This window comes from Podarcis cretensis (assembly GCF_951804945.1).
Source record: "Podarcis cretensis genome assembly, chromosome: 2".
Lineage (NCBI taxonomy): Eukaryota > Metazoa > Chordata > Lepidosauria > Squamata > Lacertidae > Podarcis > Podarcis cretensis.
In genome coordinates, this window is record NC_137171.1 from 31,986,924 (window position 1) to 32,009,187 (window position 22,264).

At 44.1% G+C, this 22,264-nt stretch overlaps 2 protein-coding genes across 4 annotated transcripts in view; one reads left to right on the plus strand and one right to left on the minus strand.

Moving 5' to 3' along the window:
• ASPSCR1 (ASPSCR1 tether for SLC2A4, UBX domain containing) overlaps window positions 1-7,338 on the plus strand; it is a 64,035-nt gene extending 56,697 nt beyond the window's left edge. Inside the window, exons 13-16 of the mRNA XM_079967685.1 lie at window positions 4,470-4,521; window positions 5,714-5,780; window positions 6,260-6,450; window positions 7,185-7,338. Of these exons, the coding sequence (XP_079823811.1) occupies window positions 4,470-4,521; window positions 5,714-5,780; window positions 6,260-6,450; window positions 7,185-7,198 (324 nt within the window). The 3' untranslated portion in view covers window positions 7,199-7,338. The remainder of the gene's footprint in view (window positions 1-4,469; window positions 4,522-5,713; window positions 5,781-6,259; window positions 6,451-7,184) is intronic.
• A 7,513-nt stretch (window positions 7,339-14,851) lies between these two features.
• On the minus strand, window positions 14,852-22,244 carry CENPX (centromere protein X). Of its 3 annotated transcripts, none has more exons than XM_079967722.1 (5): window positions 22,127-22,244; window positions 16,463-16,514; window positions 16,236-16,289; window positions 15,803-15,891; window positions 14,852-15,605 (listed from the first exon to the last, which is right to left on the minus strand). In XM_079967722.1, the coding sequence occupies exons 1-5, from the start codon at window positions 22,163-22,165 to the stop codon at window positions 15,591-15,593; spliced, it is 249 nt and encodes an 82-aa protein (XP_079823848.1). In that variant the 5' UTR covers window positions 22,166-22,244; the 3' UTR covers window positions 14,852-15,590. The 3 variants fall into 3 exon arrangements, with proteins under 3 accessions (XP_079823848.1, XP_079823849.1, XP_079823850.1); XM_079967723.1 differs by lacking the exon at window positions 22,127-22,244 and adding an exon at window positions 21,975-22,106; XM_079967724.1 differs by lacking the exon at window positions 22,127-22,244 and adding an exon at window positions 21,043-21,219.
• Between the last annotated feature and the right edge of the window lie 20 nt (window positions 22,245-22,264).

Consider the following 22,264-nt stretch of genomic DNA (forward strand, 5'->3'; position numbering starts at 1 on the left):
CCAAGAGGCTCAGTGGTTTAGACCACAGCACCACCCGCATTACGTGTACCTTGAGCTAGTTTAAATGAACTGTCTAGTCATCTAAATCCTGTATTTTATGCAGAGATGTCTGTGTTAACGTTTTAACATGCTGACTAATTCCATGTCCTGTTTGTAAGCTTTCTGAAACATCTGGCTAGCTGCTGTTGGATACAGAAGTAGATGGACCCCCAGTCTGATCTTGCAAGGCACTTCCTAAGTTCTTTTGTTGTTAATGTGTTGCTACCTCCAGGCCAAAGCTGAGATGCTGTGATAGCACAGATCTGTCACAGTCTTCCCTTTTAACCAAGACTATCAATATCAGCTTTTAAGAGCATTCAATTTTGCATCTTTTCACGTGTGCCTCTATACTTTACCAACTTAATTTGGTAAGCTGCTTTCATTTGTGTAAGAAGACAGAGATGAATGCTGTGGAAGGACCCTGCAATATTCCATTAAATTGCAAATAGTCGTATATGTTTATATAAAGCTTGGCAGGTTCTTCTGAGAAAGAATGGTACAAATGAGGTTGGACTGCACTCTACTGGACTACCCTTGGCTCGAGTGTCAAATAACACAAGTTCCTGTATTAGGCACCATCTGTTCTTTCTAAAATCTAGTTTTGGAAGGCCTGATGCTACTCGCCCTCTAACTTGGGTTTTGATTTTGGAGTCTTCTACTCCTTCATGTGTTCCAGAGGCCGTTAATCGAAAATATAACCAAAATGAGAATGTGATCTTCAGAAGATCTGGAGAATTCCTGATCCTAATGTGTTATCCCGGAAAACAGGCAGGAGCAGGGCCAATCATTCCAAAGCCAAAGGTATCCATAGCCCAGAGGCAGCATTGAGTGACTCATTCCTTGGAAGCAGTTGCTGCCAGCGGCAAAATCGGAAGTGGCCTCTAGTCTTCTGTTTTCATTTAATATTCTGTCCCATGGCAGAAAAATGAAAATGGCATGGAGATGCCATCAGATGGTGTTATCCCATAGCAGTGAAGTGATAGGAATGTGCAAGAGTTCAGTGGCAAGGTGGATTTAGAGAAGGAAAGCAGAGGTGGAATGAAGTTGTTTTCTCTGTAAATCTTTTTAACGTGTTCAAAAGCTACCCTGAAAGTCCATGATCATTTTGCTGATTTTTGTGCATTGCAGGCGAAAGGATTTAATTGGTCCTATTGAGAGAATATACTTTTCCTTTCCTTCACCCATGGAACGTGTTGTGTCTTTGGGATTCCCGTGTAATTTATACAACAGGCAGAGGGAAGCAGACAAATGACACACAAATGAGCCTTAAAAGTAAAGGAGGGAGCTGTGGAGAAGCCCCTTTGAGGGGAGGTTTTTATTGGCCAAACTCTAGGAAGGGAAAAAGGTGGGCAAGGGATGCAGAGCTGGGAGGGGGAGAGGAAAAAACGAGTCTGGAGGAGGTAGAATGTTGTGTGCTTACGAGCTGCTGTCCCATTCCTTTAAGTCTCTTCCAATTAAAAGAGCTTTGGACTGATGTCTTGCCAGTGGTGGGAATTGGTTGGGAGAGGAGGAGCTCAGAAGTTAAAGCGGGACTTATTTGTCAACCTCTGAGTAAAAATAGGGTAGCGGCTCTTATCGGGGCATGATGTGTGTGTGTGTGTGTGTGTGTGTGTGTGTGTTGCAGCATTTGTGCCTCGTGTGTCTCTCATTCTTGAACTGTGTTCCTCTGCGCTCTGTCTATCCCTTCTTTCTTTGTGCCTCACTCACAGGCCCTGCCATGAATTTTCTCTGACCCCTTGGGGCCATTCCCACATGAAGCTTTGATGTGTGTGCCCAGAGCTTGATTGACAAGGAAGTTTTAGTGGCAGCAACTGGAGAATCGAAGAGAAAAGGGCAGGGCTTTGAACTAAAGGGCTTTGAGCTCCGAGATGCTGTGCTTAGTTATCTCCTTCAGAATGTTAATTATTCATCATGATAATTGGGCAGGAGAGGGGAAAAAGAGAGGGGAGGTTATTAAAAAATTCCAACACTAACACGCTACAAAAACCTCATTTTCCAATGTTGGGACTGGCGTGAAAAGGATAGTGTGTATGTGAAGAGGTTTGGGGAGGGGGACCTTCTTTTTTCTTTTTCTTTTTTTAATCCATTCCCTAAATAGTAGGATCCCTTCAGATGAAGGCAGCGGGGACATCAAAGCTTTTGTAAGAGTTTTCTTGGGGGTTTCTTAACTGTGTCTGGTACTTTTTAATTAAAAAGTTTACGGAGAGCCGTCTTTGTGACTGGCTTCTGGTGGAGCTGGCAACCCTGGGTCCCGCTGCTTGAGAAAGAAAATGTTTTTAAGGGGCCTAATAAATATTGTTTCCTACTGCTAGGATGTCAGGTTGGCACTGTGAAAGACCTCGTCGCTAGAAAGGAGGTGAACCTGGTGCTGAGGAGGGCAGGGAGTGCGGGCTTTTCCTGGGAGCTAGACGTTGTCGGCCACTTTGAGTGCCCATGCTCACATCCGCCCCTCAGGTGCTCATTCCAAGTCTATGGCAAATGGGTCAAGAAGAGACATTCTGTGGTCACTGTTATGCAGGCGTATTCTTAGTATATCCTGACATTGTTTCACATCAGTCGCTTCAAATAATGGAAGCAACGTGGTTTCTGTGGCAAGTGAATATAACACCATCCTGTCCTCTTTTGTTCCAATACATAGCTTTTGGACCCAAATCAGAGGTTCTCCATCAAGAACACTGATAATGGAATGATGTGTTTGGTGGGAAGCATAAGATTTCCAGACTTATGATGCTGGGAATTTTTGCCTCACCTTTTTTGCCACCTTTGTAGATGTTTACATGGAACAGGATTTGCCATGTTGCTCCTTTAGTTTGGAAAGATCCTTGTGGAGCTTGAGTTTTCACCATCCTGAATAACTTAAGAATTCTCAGGTATATTCCATCCAGACCCAGTGAGCCAAGTTTCTAATTTGTCAGTAAGTCCTAGAATGTCATCATCTTCCCCCCTTCATGACTTAGATCTTCAGATGCCCTCATTTCCAGGAAAGTGGTTTATTAGCAGATATCCAGTATTATTATTTTTTGCTCATCCAGCTTTGCTGCAATCTCCCTATCTTCCTATTAGCATCCTTTCTCTCCTTTGTCATCTAATGGTCCAACTGCCTCCATGTCCTGCTTCTGACATACTTAAATTTTGTATTAATACTTTTAGAACATGTTCCTCACTCCCTCTCCCCACCCCACAAGCAGTGCCCGGCACTTAAAAGACTTTGGGTACGTGCCCATGACACCCGCTTGTCCTAATTTATATTTATAGATGCCTCTGGGTGAATTAAGATGGTGGGTATCTCTAGAGCAAGGGGTGGCAGGAGGGACTCACAAGCACTGAGCTTTGCAAGGCACCCAGCTGCCCTCTAAGCAAATGAATGTTACCTTTCAACTTCCTTTTAAATATAGATAGATACGTAGATACATAGATAGATGGTAACTAAATCTTGTTCATTTGCTGTTGTTGTATATTCATATTTATAGGATTCTTTTTTAATTGCCCTGTATTATATATTGTTGGCTAACTTGGGTGCTTGATGTAGAAAGTCAAGATATTACATTTAATTATTTATCCACAAATCCCCATTATTTAAGTTTTCTCTTTTGAAAACAAATGTGACTGTGCTGGACATTCTGGGCAACTTTCCACTTACATATGTATTGAATTTAGCAGCACAGTCAGTTCATCAACACTTAACATCTTACACCAGACTTCTCCAATGTAGTGCCCTCCAGATGTTGTTGGACTCCCAGCTCCCATCGGTTCCATCCAGCATGGCCAGCCATCGTAGTCCAAAACACTTGGCAAGCACCAGATTAGGAAAGGCTGGGCTATCTTGTGATTGCCTACACATATGTAAAGGGCTTTGTTGCCAGCATGGTGGATTCTCGGTATTCTTGAAATGTGGTGACCTGGTTTGCACAGAGTGGTAAGCCATCATTTGTTTAAAAGTCTACAAGTTAACCACAAGTTGTCCCGCGGACAATGATTACTTGGTTTCCCAGTTTGGTTTGTTGCTTCTCCTGCTTCTCTTGCCTTTTCCTTTACAGTTTGGTAAGCATCATCTAGGATGGGGTGGTCAAACAAACCATGGTTAAGGATGGATCCTGGGAGTAATGCCAGGTCACTGTTAGAACAAACCAAGGTTCAAACCATTGCTGCAACAAACCATAGCTTCAGAGTGTAGTTTGTTGGCAGTAAGTAAACCATTGTGAAGTTGTTGGGCCGGGTTCACACATAACATTAAGTCAGTTTAGTAAACATTAAGTCAGTTTAGCGTTATGTATGAAACCAGCCATGTTGTGACAAGCAAGATTTCCCCACTTTTAAGTTTCAAGGCAACAGTACTGTTCTGTGCATGCATGTTCCCAAGGCTGAGAGGAGAGGCATTTCTGGCCCTGGCTGTGTTTCTTCTAACCCTGGATATTTTCTCTTGTTAATAGGCTAACCTCTTCCCTGCTGCCATTGTACATTTTGGATCTGAGATGCAGAAAGGTGAGTCACGTATCTTGTTCCTCTCCATAAGAAACTCTGCATAGTTGTTACATGAGCATCTAGATGAACTGTGTCCATGGTTTCAGCTATGGTGGCTGAACTCTGATTAATGTGTTGGGCATAAATAAGTGGATATTTATAGCTCAGGGCTCTTAGAGGTTCATGAAACCTTTTTGTTTGATACAAATTAAATGATAGTCCAGTATGGAAATGATTGTAAGGGAAGTGCCCACTCTGGTTTAAGGTGAAATGAACTGACTCTTAGTGCCATTGTTTGCTGTAGAAATCTTGGGTCACAGGTGGCTTTTTTCCAATTTGGGGGTGAGGCCTGTTTTTAGGTGAAAATCTGTGCTTCCTATGTACCACCCCTTTCTCAATTCTTTTTTGACTCAGCTAGGGAGTACTCTTTGTCCTATTGTGTGTATCTTGAGTTAGCTAACAGCTATAGAAATCTTAATCATGCAAAATAGGTGAGGTATTATCTTTTTTGAATTGGCCCATCTTCAGTTAGTGTGCAGAATTGCACACTTTTTCAGGGTAGGTATTTAGACCTTAAGTAAAAGTTGGGTCCAAAGTATGGCAACTTTATGTATATCTTCTGCATCTAACTTATTTTTTTGGACCAGACACTAATACAGTAAATGTCCACGTGAACATTTCACAGTTGTCTCTCGCCATGGTTCACTGTTAATCTGAGGACAAATGTCTGTGTGGTGGATACTGTTCTGGACATCTTTAAAATGCAGCAGGACTGACCACCATAGTTGGATGGGCTTTAGGGGGATTTGTCTGCAGGGAAGATCAGAGTAGGGTTGTGCTGCAGGTTGAAGATAACATCTGGTAGTCTCTCCTAACGGTTCAATTTACTAAGAAACTGCCAAGAACTAAATGATAAAAGAAACATATACAAGCAGGGGGAGACACCATCCCTGTCTGGCAGTTCTATTTTTGTGTAATGTTGCAGTCTTTACTCAACTAGTTCACAGAATAGGATCTGATAGGCAGATGCGTGTTCTAAAATACACAATCTTAGAAGTTGAGATAAATGTTTCACAGGTTGGGAGAAGAGTACTGAAGAGGATTAGTGCAGCTTGTTGGGGCTACTGGTTTCACAAAATAACAGAGTTGCATCATGGGGCTTCCTAGCTCTGAAGGACAAGAACTTTGAGTGAGGTGTGTGTCTGTTTAACAGATTATCTGAGGTCGGACCTCCTGGAATCTGCTGTGTCCCCTTCTGAAGCTGACATCTTAGTAGCTAGGTAAGTAGTGTGAGTAATTCTTTTTGAAGCTGTTGTGGATGAGTGAGTTATCATAGAACTGCAGAGTTGGAAGGAATCCCGAGGATCCTCTAGTCTAGTCCCCTGCAATGCAGGAATCTCAGCTAAAGCATCCATGACAGATAGCCATCCAACCTCTGCTTAGAAAGCTCCAGTGAAGGAGAGTCTACCACCTCCCAAGGGAGACCATTCCACTGAGTTGTTGCCTTGCCCAATGAAGAGTTTGCCAGCAGTTTACAAAGCTTGCTTTTACACGTGTTCTCCCACTGACAGCTTTGAACACCCCAAATGAATGAAGAGAGACCCCTGTAGTATCAAAAGCCATAGGGATTGGAAGGCATTTTTGCTGATATGCAACCTCTGGCTTTTGCAACAGTATTTGCAGTGATTTACATTTTGGAATATTAAGCTTAGCAACTGGAAGACCCATATGAACATCTAATACTTACCTTTTCTCTCAGGCGGTTGTCTAAATCAGCACCTCCCACTAAGCGAAATTCAGATCCTGTTCTTAGTTCCCTACCTAAACCAAATGAGACTGATGGGAGCGTGGCAAGAGGGCACTCAGAAGCAGCAGTGGCTCCTGAAGCAGCACAGCCACCAGTAAGGAGGACGCCATCTGGGAAAGTGCCAAAGTGGCTGAAGCTGCCAGGTACCTTCTTAAGTATTACAGTGACGCGGGTGGCGCTGTGGGTTAAACCACAGAGCCTAGGACTTGGCGATCAGGTTGGTGGTTTGAATCCCCGCAACGGGGTTAGCTGTTGCTCGGTCCCAGCTCCTGCCAACCTAGCAGTTCAAAAGCACGTCAAAGTGCAATTAGATAAATAGGTACCGCTCTGGAGGGAAGGTAAACGGCGTTTCCGTGCGCTGCTCTGGTTTGCCAGAAGCGGCTTAGTCATGCTGGCCACATGACCCGGAAGCTGTTCGCCGGCTCCCTCAGCCAGTAAAGCGAGATGAGTGCCGCAACCCCAGAGTCGGCCACGACTGGACCTAATGGTCAGGGGTCCCTTTACCTTTACCTTACTTGTTCCTAGCCATTGTACTGCTCCTAAAAAAGATTCTGTGCGGCAGTCTGGCTCGTCAGCTAAGTGCGTATCTGAATATCCTGATTTAGGGCTGGGAAGGAATTTCCCTCAAGCAGATCAGAGTTTTCCTTTCCTTTCCCACTACCCATCTTAGGCATGGTACGCCATGCTTGTCTCCCCCTGTAAAACGTGGCCCTGTTTAGTCTCCTACCAGCAGAGCCCTAAAATATTCTTATGTACTTTTCAGTCTGAAAGGACCTATCATTTGGGAGGCTCTGGAAAGCTCAGCAGCTGGAAGCTCCACTATATCAAAGTTTGTAGTAGAGGTTGCTTTCACAGTTGCTTTATGTTTGCATTTCAGGTGGGAAGCGATGAAGGACTTGTGATTTCCACCTTCAGAAAGTTGCTTCACCTGGCTGAGAGGCAAGTGGGGTTGCTCTGTTTTCCTTCATGTGAAGCTGCTGAAAGACAGGGCCCAGCAAAACGGATTTTTCAGAATAAAATTGCAAGCACCATTTTCTGTTGCCCATTCTGCTGCTCTGTGTGCAACATTATGTTTGGGCGGTGGGTAAAGCAGAGACACACTCCAGCCATGCTGTTGTTTAACTAACATGAAGTAGGCGTGGAAATTTGTAGAACTACTTTGCTGTATTTGTTGTGTAGGTGCAGGGAATTTCAGGACCAGGTTGTTGATGATAATTAAAAACCCAGTTGGATGGTCATATATGAGTCTGTGACACTTACGTCAGTTGTCAGATGATCACCTTTGTGTTGTATAAATTGTCACCAAATCCCCTATGTTGGAGGTTTGCTTCTGGTAACCCATAGGACTCCATGCCTGCCACACGCTGGACACTCCTTTTCCAGTGCTGCAGGCACCGTACGTTGCTGCAATATTTTGTAGTTCTCAAAATCTGTTGGTAGATCTGAATGAAGAGATGCCTTAGGACCTGGCAGCACTTAAGAGAGGTCAGTGAATACACTTTTGGGGTAATAAAAACACACACATCCCCGCAAAATTGCTTCAGACAACATAGGTTGGTGATAGCCAAAAAGGATGTCATCTCAAAGTCTTCAGTATGTTGCTTTTAATTCTTTAATGCCATTGGCAAGTAGAGGCAAGCCAGAATGCACTTCATGGTCATCTTTATATTAAAGATATGTGTGATGCACAAGCAGAGGATGTAGGCAAGGTCACATGCCAAAACCCTTTTGGAGCTTCAGATCCATAACGAAACTTCCATTGGCTTATCTTTTTAAATATTCCAGTGTTCCTGGAGCCTCTTCCTACTTCCTTTTGAACACTAGCTTACGGTAGTTTCTGTTGATTTCATGCTGTCACTTCTTAATAAGCACACAGTTCGCTTTGCTTTATGTGCATGTTTGAATCATGTACCGTATTTTTCGCCCTATAGGGCGCACCGGCCCATAGGGCGCACCTAGTTTTTTTTTTGGGGGGGGGATAAAGAAAAAAAATCATTTCCCCCCCCCAGGCGTCGGGCTGGGGTGGGGGAAACCCGAGCTTCCCCCAACCCCAACCCCCAGAACAGGCTGCTATCCGCAAGCCTAGGGAGCCTGGCAGGAACTCCCACCGGGTTCCCCAGGCTTGCGGAGAGCTGCCCGAAGCCCGGGGTGCGCTCCGCTGCGCTCCCCAGGTTTTGGGCTGCAGGCTGCTGTCCGCAAGCCTTGGGAGCCTGGCGGGAACTCCCGCCAGGCTCCCAAGGCTTGCAGATAGCTTCCTGAAGCCTGGAGAGCAAGAGGGGCCGGTGCACACCAACCCCTCTCGCTCTCCAGGCTTCAGCGAAAGCCTGCATTCGCCCCATAGGATGCACACACATTTCCCCTTCATTTTTGGAGGGGAAAAAGTGCATCCTATAGGGCAAAAAATACGGTATTTCTACACTGCTTTTCACTGGAAGAAAATATCACAAAGTGGCTTCCGAAAAAGCAAATGTAACAAAAAATAGATCATACAATATATAAAGCGATAAAACAGACAAATCACTAGAAAAATGCACAGGTGTATTGTGCTTCAGACTGAGCCCTACTTAAGGCTTCCATCAATTACTGGGAGCATTTGAGGAACAGCCAAATGCTGGTTTTCTCCTTCGCTACCCTCAGAGCCTTCAGATGTTCAACTAGTTCATATCTTTGTTGAAGTATTATTCTGTATTCCACCTGTATCTTTTTTTCCTGAGCTGCCTTTTCTCCAGTTTAAGCTGTCCTCATTTCTGTTTCCTTGGTTGCTTTTTCTAAACCAACGGCTAATATTGTGCTCCCTCCATGTCCAGTCCCTGGCAGCACGAACGAGTACCGGCAACTGCTTCCTGTCAACCCATAATTCAGATTAGGCCCAGAAAGATCGGAGTGGCAGCAGCTTACGACCCCTGCCCATCAGCAGTTTCAAGGGCTCGGGTTTCTGCGTCCTGGGAACTTCCTAACCATGCCAACTCCTGATACCAGGCTTGCCAGAAGGCTGCCAAAATAGTAGCAAGGTGGAAAATATTTACTCTGGGAGAGAAAAACACCACTGGCTTGCTAGTTGGCATCATTTTGGTCTGAACTGCGATAATATCTGGTAGTTTTCAGAACTTTTGACGTTTGTTCTCAATGAAAACACTTATTATATAAAAATACATTACAAAACAGGAAAAAATATGTTATTCTAACTGAGGACTTTTACAATGATTATTCCAATGTGCAGCAAAAGGAACCCATCTGTGCAGCGGTTAATCACAATTTGTTTCCAGTTGGAGTCATATCAATATATAGTTGGCATGTCTATTTCAGCTGCAAGGAGTGCTTTCCCAGCTCCTCCGCAATAAGCCATGGTCTGTTGATTTCTAGTTTGTTAAAATTACAAATGCAGTAACTAGCATTTTCAATTAGAGCTTTGTGGTCCATTAGCACCTCTCCCCAACAATATCATAAAAAGAAACAGGTTGCAGCTTAATCCAGATTGTTATCAAATGGATGTTTTCCCCATAAAATTCACTAACCAGAAGGTATTCTCATCACATATGTATAACTCCCACCTATATATGTTGACTCATTGAATCATTTAGTCTTGTCACTCACTTCTCCCTCCTCCCCGGTCATATTCAAAAATATGAAAGTTTCTCTGGGCCCAGGGGGCCGCTGCACACATCACATTATAAGCAAGGGATACCTGCTAGCAGATTGCTGTGGATACATGCAGATTGCTCTAAAATGAGACATGCAAGGTAGCTCAGCCATATACAGGGCAGCAGTGAGCCAACTGAGTGCATTATTCCTTCAGCCCTTATTGAATTCAAACCATAACCCCTGTTAAATAATCAGTTGCTGAGGAAGGCCATTAAGGGCTAGAGGCCCTTAAATAACATCTGCACCCATCTCTTCCCATGACAACAGTATGGTGCTCCCTAAACACTTGTGCAACTTCAAAGGCTTCTGGATCCAAGTGTGATTCAATTGCCCCTCTGTAAACAGTTGTGAAGTTAAGCTAATTTCTTTAACCCTGTGCTATGCTATTCAAAGACCCTGGCTCTTCTACATAATAGTTGCATAATAGTTGAATAAGTGGAGGAGGAGAAATATCTCTGCTGCAGGCTAACAGATCAGGCTAGTTTGATGCTAGATGGGTGCTAAGAGTTACACTTTTTTCTGAGAGTGCATAATTTGTAGGTGTATGGAAGCAGGGTGACCATAAGAGGCCTTTCAATTAGTCTCTTTTTGAATTGCACATCCTCTCCACCTACTTGTTCGGGTTCTCTATCAGTTCAGAGTAACCTGCTTCCTGTTCAGTGTGCCTGACATGGCCCATTTCCCTCCTGCCCCTGCTTTTCCAACAAAGAAAACAAGAGCATTGTACCATCTGAATGAACTTCAAAGTGGCTGGAAGGGGCACCAAGGGTTCCTGGCACTTGTCATTGTCTCCCAGACTGACCAACATTTCCCTTCAGGTCTAATTACTTCCAAATGCTTCCAGCCGCTTTGAAGAAAACCAGGAGGGGAGGGGGGGAGGGAAAAGGTAGAGAGAAAAGCTTCAGAGCACACAGGGAGCAGAGAGCAGTTAAAATAGCAAAGGCGCAGATCTTTAATGTCACCCAAAAACTGAGCCACCAAAGAAGATGAGTGTATAAGACAACAGCTGACGAAAACCGAATCCTGCTTTAACTGTACTGTTCCACGCACACACTGCTGCCATCTGTGGTACTGGGAGGGTGGCTGCTACAGAAGACAAAGTGGAAACTAAATCCAGGCAAGGTTAAGACAGTGCCAATTCTAGCCTTATTACCCTTACCTGGAAGAATGTGGTCTGTATGGTTCTTCAGTAAGTCCATTTCTCTGTGCTAGGTGCTTGGCACATCTCATCTCTCTGCACTCTACGTTGGAGGTTTCTAATTGTTTCCTTTGGGCCGGTTAGTGTTGACACCCAAGCTGCTTTCTGGTTTTCCCTGTGATCTGCCCTTTGTATCTTTATACTGTAAGATCTGTCACATAATCAAGCAGCCAGCATTCTGCGCTGAAATGTTGTTCAAACAGAACACACACACTGCTGTTAGGACAGATCATACGCATTAGCATATGGGTCTCTGGCTGAAAGGTGTATGTGTGTTCTTGAAAAACAGAATTTTGTTTTATTGCTATATTTTTATTACAAGCCATGGAGGGAAACAGGGAAGGGATGACGCCCTGCGGATTGAAGCCCCAGACTGAAAATGCCAAGCTGTCTTGTTTCTAAGTTTTGACCATAAAGTTACTTACATTTCAAAGGTTGAGGGTTGTTGTTTTTTTCACTCACAACATTTTCATTAGAAGCTGTTCCTTGAAAAATGTAAAACAATTAGTTGATGCTGCTATAGTTTCTATACTGCAGCAATGCTTGCTGTTAAGACACGTGTACCTCATAATCCCTAATTGTGGGTGGTCATTCAGTTCTTGCTTTTGCTCGTGTCTTCCTTCAAAGCGGAGATGAGAGATCTGTGGCCTTCCAGGTGTTGCTGGACTCTCATCAGCTTCAGCCAGCATGGCCCAATGGTCAGGGAAGATTGGACTTCTAGTCCAACAACATACGGAGAGTGGCAGGTTCCCCCACCTCTTGTTCAGAGCGCCCTTCTTTGCTGTACTTGCACACATCCTGCCCTGTGTCAGATTCAAGATCTGCACTGGTTGCTGACTCACTTGCCTATCCTAAAACAACTGAGCAGGTAAGAGCGCTGGTTTGATCCTACCTACACTGTCACTTAAAAAAAATAAAATCCCTCTGATTGCATGTAGTAGTATCAATTTTCTTCTGCCTTCCTTTCTCCCAGGCAACAGATGCTTTAACACTGATACAATTGTAAAGTGTAGAGTGTTTCTTCTAGGAGCAATAATCAGTCAGGTGTGCATTAGGCAGACTGATGCACAGGGACTACGGCTCAGGGCCCATGTTCAAAGGCTGAATTGTAACCAAAGTAGGGCTATGAATAGATTCAACTGCAGCAGCAATAAAAAGGACCCATCAGATCATAGCTGTCAACGTTTCCCTTTCTTAAAAAGGGAAATTCCCTTATTCTGAATAGGATTCCTCGCAAGAAAAGGGAAAAGTTGACAGCTATGCATCAGATAATCTCTAGAGTCTCAAAATTAAAATCTTGATCATGTTGAAATGAAGATGCAGCTTGACTAGCACTTCCAGCTACATTGTATGGTTGAATCACACCTCTCTGCTGCCAGAGTTTATATTCCAAATAAATTTGTTTGGTACTGCACGCAAACTCACTGTGCCCTGTTTAAGACCAAGACTTTTAATAGTACATCTCTATCCCACAGAGTTCAATGAGACTTTACACCCAAGTAAGTGTGTACACAGGATTGTAGCATAAATCAGGTGAAAAAGAGACAGTTCCCTCTGTCCCATTCATAGAGTAGGTGGTGGGGAAGGATAGCATATTACCATAATGCCCCCTCCCAATTTTTAGCACCAGGTTTGGGCCATAATTTGGATTTTCCCTTTAGAAATTTAAACAGAGACATCCTGTTAAGGCAGTGTGCAAGTGTATGCAGAACAGAGACCTACATGTGTTTTAGTTTAGCTTTGCTGTGGGTACATGTGTGTTTAAACCCATATTAAATGTTCTGTAGTACATTCACACCCCTTGCTTAATGGGGGATTAAGCTTTGTGTGTAGTCAAAGCTGCTCAACTCTGGGGATCGGCCTGTTTTATACAATTCAGAGCTATATAGGAAGCAGCTGCCTGGGCCATTTGCTGGTCCAAGGCCTAGACTACATTAAACCAAATGGAAATGGAGAAGATACTTGCAAATTACAGGAAAAGTTAGCCTTTAAGGCTGTTAACACTTTTGACCAGATCATTTTGAGCTCAGTGAAACTTGCTTCTGAGTAGACTAAAAGCAAGGTTTTAGGCTGGTACTTTAAAACACTTTGCTTAACAGGATGGCTGTAAAAATTCTGATTGATCAGATACTTTTAATTTCTAGCCTAAGCCCTACAAGTATCCTTAATTTACATGTCAAGAGCCAGCGTGGTACACTGGTTAGACTAGTATGGATCTGAGAACACACTGGTTCAAATCTGCATTCAACCAGGGTGACTTTGAGCCAGTCGCTATCTCTCAGCCTATCCTACTTTACAGGGTTGTGGTGAGGATACAAATGGAGAAGAACTATGCACATTAGTTCTTGGGGGACACACACAAAACTAAATACTATCTTTAGTACTGCTCTTAAGCCCACATCCTCTGAAGTAAAGCCCCACCAACCTTAGATTCCCAATAAACGAGCACAAAGGAGTGCATGCATTCTCAGTAGTATGTAGCATACTTTTGATGATGCAACAGAGCACAACATTGTTTTCATGCTTTATCACAATCGAGCAAAATAGCTATGACATAAACATTGCACTACCATTTTTGTCTAACGCAGACATAGCAAAGAGCTACAAATTCAATTTCTGGTTTAAGGAACCAGGTGGGAAAGAATAATGCCTAAGAGAACAACTCCCAGCTAGAGTAGACTACATGGATAAATACCTTTGACCTGATACAAAGAGCTTTAGCATTAATACGCACTGATAAACCCACTTCTGTTTTTAAAATCTGATGAAGATGAGAATACTGGAAACGCTAAACCATAGTTAAAAGGCTGCTAAAGTAGGGTAACATGTAGCACTCCTAGAATTTGCTGGATTCCTATCAGCTCCTGCCAGAATCGCCACCAGTGGTAAGGGATCATGGGAGTTGTAGACCAGCAACAGCTTACTCACCCCTCTGCTAAACCATGGTTGAGGCTGACAAAGGCAGAACAGGAGAAAGGGAAGTTGCTTTTGTAACGCTGGTTCCTAATTTATAGGCCATGGGTTTGTAGGAAGACAGCATTACGACAGTTCTGGGAAACGGCAGCTTTCCACCTATCCCTCATTCTGTGTTTTTCAGCGTAAACATTACTGGGTATTTCAGAGCCAGCATTCAAAGCCAGCAGTCCTTTGTCCCTGTCATTACCAGTACGTAGCAACTAGTACCTTAGAAAAGTCATGCGCGTGCTATACCTATCAGGCAGCATGGCTGCTAACCACTAGCTGACAGTATCATTGCTGCCTTGGTCTTGTTCTGCCTCTTGGCGCACTCCTCTCTATATCCATTCGGAAGTAAGCCCCGTTGAGTTCAATGGGGTGTAGGCCCAGATCTGTGGGTATAGGATTGCAGCCTGTCAGTACCTTGAGTGGCAATTGCTTCTCCCTCTGTAGGCCTAGCATTTATTTTGCAATAGAAAAAAAGATTCATTAGGCTATGCCCTGCCCCCATGTATATGGTTTACTATTTCACAGCTCTCTTCTCTCCCCCCCCCCCCCCCCCCGTCCTGCCCCGCTGACACAGAGGGGCTGGGCTGTGCGTGATGTGGGATCCTCACACATGCTGTTTGTTATTCTGCCCCTTTTTGAAAGTTTTTCTTTCGTCCTACAAAGAGGGTGGGGGGGAGGCCAAACGACTCTTTGAAGCTACTTGACTTTCTATGATTAATTGCAACAAGGAGCCCCGCGCGAGGGAGGGAGACTATTTTTGATTTATTGAAGTTTCTTTGTGAGAACAAATTTATAGCAGAGGGAAGCAGCTTCTGAGAGGAATATCAAATGGTTAAAAGGTTCCAAGCACTCTTTGATGTCATGGCCCCTGTGGAATGCTGGAAAGGATTGAGGGACAAGCACTGTTTATTTATAAAATAAAGATCAGGTACCTGATGCTGGCACAGACCTGGGGCTCGGCTCCTGTTTAAGAACTCAGACAGCAGACAGGCCCGGAGCTGGCCTTTAAATGCCTGCTGAGGTGATGAGAGCCCACGGTGTGGGGAACGCTTCCAGGCGTACTCACTCTTTCCACACACCCCTACAGGAAGGCACCTGCTTCTCCCATTGGAAAAGAAAGTGTAGACTCTGCCTGGCTGTGAATCGGAAACAGCAGCAGGCTAGGACGCAGCCTCAGATGGTGAGGTGTCACTGACTCCAGGCATCCCATCACAAAGGGGGAGGGGTGGGGGGAGAGAGAGAGAAAAGATTCCAGTCCTTAGCAGCCAGCCTTTGACCATCATGGAGTGCCCAGAAAGAGAGATAGCAAACAACCGCAACTGTGCCGGCAAGGAAGAGGAGAGGTGATGAGAATATCGTCCGAGCAAGCAGAATCACGGCGGGGCAGATTCCATTTCAAAGCCTGTCTTCCACTTTGCTCCAGAGGTCAGGCCACGATCTTCCCTCTCACAGGAATGTGGGCTTTGCCCCATCAGGTTTCTAGAAGTCCAAAAGCTGTAAACATTAAGCGTTTTTAAGTTACTATGAGCAAAGAGTTCTCCCCAAACTGTTTGGCTGATTTGCCTGAGTTCCAGTTGCCCAGTGAGGATATTGCTAACCAGCCAAACATCCCCCCAAAGGAAGGGGATTAAGATGCCTTTGCCCACATCCTTATCCTGTTAATTTAGGAATCCAAGCCGTGCGTTATTTACCAGCTGCGGCAGCACTTTTTCCACGTGCTCCACATCCACCCTGGTCAGGTCCTCCGTTTGAGCCTGCCGTGCGGCTCGTGCGGCTGCCTCTGCAAGAAACACACAAGGCAGGCAAAGTGCAACAAGCAGGTACTGGGAAGGGTAACAGAAATGGCCTCATGAAGAATCTACTAGTTTCTGATAGAAAGATCAGGGTCTTTTTTTTCTTCAGGACTTGGTTTTTGTGCTGAACCATGATTTAGCTTGTCCTGCTTTCTTCCTTCTAGTATCTCCTATTGACTTGTACTGCCTTCTGAACGAGCAGTGAGGCTACACCTTAAAAGAATAAAGAGTTTTTATAGTCTTCCGATTTTTGCACTAATTTTTGTCCTTCTATGTCATTCATCTGTGACTGCCATTCTATGGAAAAAAGGCACAGTCCTTTACAACTTACCTCGCACGAACACTTTGAGCATTTCTGCCATGAGCAACAGAGCATCACCACTGACTGGAAAGAGGGGAAAAAGTAACCATGAGAAGTGCTCAGCCCAGTTATCTGCCCACAACCCAGGAATCATGGTTACCTCTGATATTCCAGGGCATGATCTCTCTACAGAAAAGTTTGGCAAGATTGCGAGCAGGAATTGGCCTCCTTATTGAGACAGAAGGGAAAGCAATTACCTCGTGTTTTGTCATCTTTGAAGTGGAGCTGGAGCAGTTTGTTCACGGTCTCCTGCATGGAAAGGAAATCAGTCAAGGGGTGTTAATGGAGAAAAAGTGAATCTCCCTGTCTTTCCATTTCAAAGAGATATAAAATAGGTAAAGCAATATCTTTTATGAGATGAACTTCTGCCGGTGTAGGAGTACATCAAAAGAAGATCAGCCAATAAAGTATATTACTTTACCTGTTTTGCATCTCATTCTCTGGGACCAAGAGAGCAACAACTATTGATGCCAATCTTCCATCCCTGGGCAGGGACCACATAACTGGCTCCATCACCCACCATTTCTCTGTTGCTGAGGCCCAAACTTTTTTTATTAATCGGCGATAATTCTCCTCCCCACCAACTGCCTTATTTGTGCTATCTTATTTATTATAGGGGTTTTTAATTCTGCCTTTCTGCTCTGAATACAAGGGTGCCCAAGTTGGCTCTCATCAGGGTAAAAACAATACATAATCAGAACACTAAATATCAAAAAGCAGCAGAAGCCAAGAAAACCATACTGGAGATGAAAAAAAGGAAAAGAGACACTAAAGTTGGGCCAAGAGTTAGCAAGAAGGTCCTAAACCTGAGGCAGAAGACCAAAAAGCAAGGGGGCTACGTGGCTCTTCCTAGACAGACAGTTCTACAACCTGGGTACTCCAAACAGAACCGCCCTCTTTTCCTGTTCCCATCCATTGTACCTCAACTGATGGTAGGACATGCAGAAGGAGCCTCTTCAGCCCAGCTCAGTGGCTGGACAGAATTGCATGAGATTAGAATCATGTTAAACAATTTTTAGTTGACTAGTCAGTAACATCCAAATTCACACATGAATTTCTCAGAATAGGTTGCTCACTTGCACCTTCAAAAAGGAAAACAAACATTCACTGCCAGATGGAAAGGCCCTTTTTAGCATTTGCTCGTGTTCTGTTAGAACCAGAATAACCTAAAGAAATAAGGTGTATGCCCTTAGCTTACAACCTTCCCAATAAAAAAATGATGCCCTTCCATTAATTAACTAGGGTTGCATCTAATAAAATCACTGAGCTTAGGGCAAGGACTTCTGCATCATACACAAAGGTTCTTGTTCTCCACATATAATCCCTCTCCCAACCACCACTGCACCAATCTGCTCTGGAGGTTTGGGGAAGCCCCAGAAAAGATTTATTTTATTTATTTCATGTTTATTCCATCTTTTCCTCTAAGTTAACTTTCAGTTCTTGGTAGAGGTGTTACCACATCAAATCCTGTGAAGTGGGATTTACTAATTTTAGCCCTGGCTTTCTGGACTGGTATATAAAGTAGCACTGCACACTAAGAGAAGAAAGATGTATAAAAATGAGAGTCATGAAAAACTATGCATTACAGTGACTTACAGTTTTAGGAATGAAGAATTGCTCAAGAAAGGGACTGGTATGAATGTAAGTACTAACATAAGCTGCAGTGACTGTCCCCTGAATCACTTCAGATGAGCCAGAAAACTGCATCTTTGTAAAAGCAAATTTAGCAGCTAGGCCACAAGTGAAGAATGTTTGTGGTGTACTGAAGATATAAAAATATTTCAAGGAAAATGCAGTTGTGTCGCATTAACAAAAACAGTATAAGGAAGACACCAGTGGCAACAACATTATACTGGTTCAGTACTTATTAGGCTTTTGTTTGAAAATTCTGTTCAGGATACCAACAAACACTGAACAACAAAATATGATTAAGTGCTTGGAGTACAAAGTATGAGAAAGGATGAAGAAACTCTTGAGAAAGAGACTTGAAGAGATATATTAACAATGCCTAAATATCTTAACAAGTTGTCAGACAAAAGGGTGATCTACCAGAGCAGTTAAAGAATAGAGCACCAGCAAAATATATTGACTGCTATTAATTTATCTCCTAGCATTTTAATCTTGGTTTTCTGTTTTAAAAAGACACCAAAATCACATCTATATAATACAGTGTAAAAGCTATCAGCAAAAGCTTCCTAATTTTAGGAACAGCTGATTAATGGATCAAGTTATTTGTTCTATGGAATTTGTGGTAGTTTAAGTAACTTATGAAATAAGTTTTTGGTTCTGGAGGAGAATTCAGAATATCTTTTTCAACTCCTGATTAAATCAGTATTACCCAACCTGATTCTCTCTAGCTGTTGCTGACTACAATTCCCATAATCCCTATTGGGTGTTTCCACCAGGGCTGATATGAGTTGGGATCCAAAACATCTGGAGGACAACAGGTTTGGGAAGGGTTAATTAAAATGTCAAACCCTTTCTTCATCCAAATGGAAAATACTAGCTTGATTAATGTATTCTAAGAAAGCCCTATCCAACACCCCTAGGAGGGACTGGCTGTTAAGATAAAATAATAATGACAAATAAGATCTAGGCAGGACTGTGAAGAAATGGCTGTAATCAGGATGCTGGCTGCCAAAGCTGGATTAAAAAAAAGTGCCCTTCCCCCCAGATTCTGTTACAAAGGATTTCTAATGATAATTTCATTTTATAAGCGGTTAATCAGCCATCTGAGCCTTTACTCCGTACCAGAGTCAGGAACATAGGGGCATGCCTTAAAGCAAGTCAGACCATTGCTTTGTCTAGCTCAATATTGTCTATGCCAGGTATGAAGAACCTTTGACGCTCCAGATGCTGCCGTACTACAATTCCCATCAGCTCCAAGAAACATGACCAATGGCCAGGGATCATGGGAGTTGCAGTTCAGCAGCGTGTGGCGGCCAAAGCTTCCCCACATCTGGTTGACATTGATGGGAAGTGGCTCCCCAGGATTCCAGACAAAGGTCTTTTCCGACCCTAGCTGGAAATGTTGGGAACTAAACTAGGGATGCTTTGCCACTGACTACAATCTTTCCTCTAAATCTTTTGAAATCAAAGGGTTTGAGCGTGCCTAACTCAGCATAACATCTAGATTAGTATATAAAGAATCCTTTGCACAAGAAGGAAAGGCTTACGGGTTTTATCAAGTGGGCCTGCTAGAAAATAAAATACAAAATTAACTAGGCTGTAGCGCTACCTGCTGCATATATCTGGAAGTGCTCTGGAGAGTTTCACCAGTTTAGCATATTCCATTAAGAGGGTCAGTAGGAAAGAGACTGAAAGTCTGCCAATATCATAATGCCATTCTACAAAGCTATGGCACATGGAATGCTAGCTACAATCCTGGTTGCCTTGTGTGATCAAAGGACTGAATCAACTACCTTATGAGGAAAAGTTGCATTTGGGGCTTCTAAGTTTTGAAAGAGTGAGTATTTGGGGGGAGGGCATGACAAAGGGGCATACAATGATGCGACGTGGAGAAAATGAACGGAGAGAAGCTTTTCTCCCTCCCTCCTATTAATTGAATTCATGAGTCATCCAGTGAAACTGAATGCTGGAAGATTCAGGACAGGCAAAAGGGAGTTCTTCACACAGCACATATGGAATTTGCTCCCACAAAATGTAGTGATGTCTACCAACGTGGATGGATTTAGAAGAAGAAGAGTTTGCATTTGATATCCCACTTTATCACTACCCGAAGGAGTCTCAAAGCAGCTAACATTCTCCTTTCCCTTCCTCCCCCACAACAAACACTCTGTGAGGTGAGTGGGGCTGAGAGACTTCAGAGAAGTGTGACTGGCCCAAGGTCACCCAGCAGCTGCATGTGGAGGAGCGGAGACGCGAACCCGGTTCCCCAGATTACAAGACTACCGCTCTTAACCACTACACCACACTGGCTCTCACGGGGGATATCATGCCTACCAGCCATGACTAAATTCACTGTCAAAGGCTGTAAGTGTTTGAACAGCATTTACTGGGAATCAAAAGTTGGGAGAGTGCTGTTGCACTCAAGTCTTGCTTGCGGGCTTCCCATCAGCATTTGGTTGGCCACTTTGAACAGGGTTCTAGATTATATGTGGTCTGATCTAACAGGACTCTTCTTATGCTCTTACCATGAAAGTGTGAAAGTGAATTTAAAACATTTTTACCATATTCTTTGGCCAAAAAGTCCCTCAGGGCAGCTTACAAGGATCAGTCTTATTACAGGAAGAATGGAGAGACATCAGCTCTGATCTCCCAAAAGTTATGGTTCGGTTGTAGTACACCTGCTTTGCAATCAGAAGGTCCCAAGTTCAGAAGCCTGTCTGGGAGCATTTTAACACTTCCTATTCCTTTCCTTTCCCGTCTTCTGAAATTTAAGTTTGCCCATGTTTGACTTCATGGGCAGCTTTCCACATTCTTGTATGTCTAATTTGACAGGGCCGTGGTCTCTTTTCCCAATCAGTTCAACATCATTTACATCTTGTAACAGATCCTGGGCTACCACTCAGGTTTCTAGCTACAATCCTAACTACTACTACTATGTCCTGGAGGGGCTGAACAAAGTGGCAGGACCAACACTGCATCCACAGCTCTGCCACCATCACCAGGGGGGATGCTGGAGCAAGGAAGTAAGTGTATCACAGCAGCAGCCTGCAGCTGGTGCAGCAATCAGGCCTGATGCCATAACACAGCATCACTGGGACAAGCTTGGGATCCAACAGCACATCTGACAGGGTGAAGGGGAGCTCCATACTTGTGGCATGACGCCGGTATCTCCCTGCAGGCAGCAGGGCTGGGCAGAGAGACACCTCTGCCCAATTCAACTCCCTCTCCAGCCTGTTATGAAGGGGATTTAGATTGTTCTGTAATTCCAGGGTCATTCCCATTTATTTGCTTTCTTCCCCAACAGTTTCATGGCGCAGTCATTTAGATATGTTTTGCTTTGTCACCGCCTGAACGTGAGTTCACCTAAGCAACTTGAAGGCAGCTGAAGTTACCCATTATTACAACATCCATTATTACAATTATTTTCACACTCCCAGCCCTCAGATTTCTATAGCAAATGAAGGCCATTACAAAATGACCTTCAGAAAGACATATTATGGTGGGTAGGTAGCTCTGGCTAACTTACAAGTCCGGATGCCAGGGGCAAAAAAATCCCTCAAGCAAGGAGGGGGCGGCCAATGGATAGGGCTTAAATATTACCAATTCATGTCTCTCCCCAACACCACTTTATAGTGGAACCTCCTTGGTCCTTCCCCAACCCCATTCCACATCCAACACCTACCCTTTAAGGAAACCACCCCAACTTCTGAGCACCCATCATCTGATTCTCCAGAAGAAGATTAAGCCCAACTCTTGCAGTCCTGAATTGGCCAAGCTGCTCTATCTATCCACTATTCTTTAGTGCCCCCAAAACTAAATAAGACCCTTCCTCTAAACCTGTGTTTCCCAAACTTGGGTCTCCAGCTGCTGTTGGTTTTTTTGACTACAACTCCCATCATCCCTAGCTAGCAAGTCAGGGATGGTGGGAATTGTAGTCCAAAAGCAGATGGAGACCCAAGTTTGGGAAACGCTGGGAGTCTAAGCCAAGAGCCCTCCCAAGACACAGGTCTTCTCTGAGGGAACCTCTTTAGCCTTCACAGCAGGATTTGCAGAACTTGACAAGCCACTGAAACAACTTACACAGAAACCTTCCCAAGTTCCTGCCATAACATTTTAACGCGTGTCTGCAAACTCTGAACTCTCAGGGCTCCCGTTCACACACACCCTTTAACAGCCACCCGTCACTTTCCAAGGTGGATTCCGTCCCCTGCTCCCCCCGCCCCCGTCCTGACCTTTTTGAAGCCTTTCGCGCCTTCTTCCCTCTTCTCCATTTCAAAGAGGACCCGCCCTCTTGACTCTCCTCCGCAATCACTGGCCAGAGGAGGCGCCAGAAGTCCCGAGGGCTCAAGGTATCGCGCAATGCATGCTGG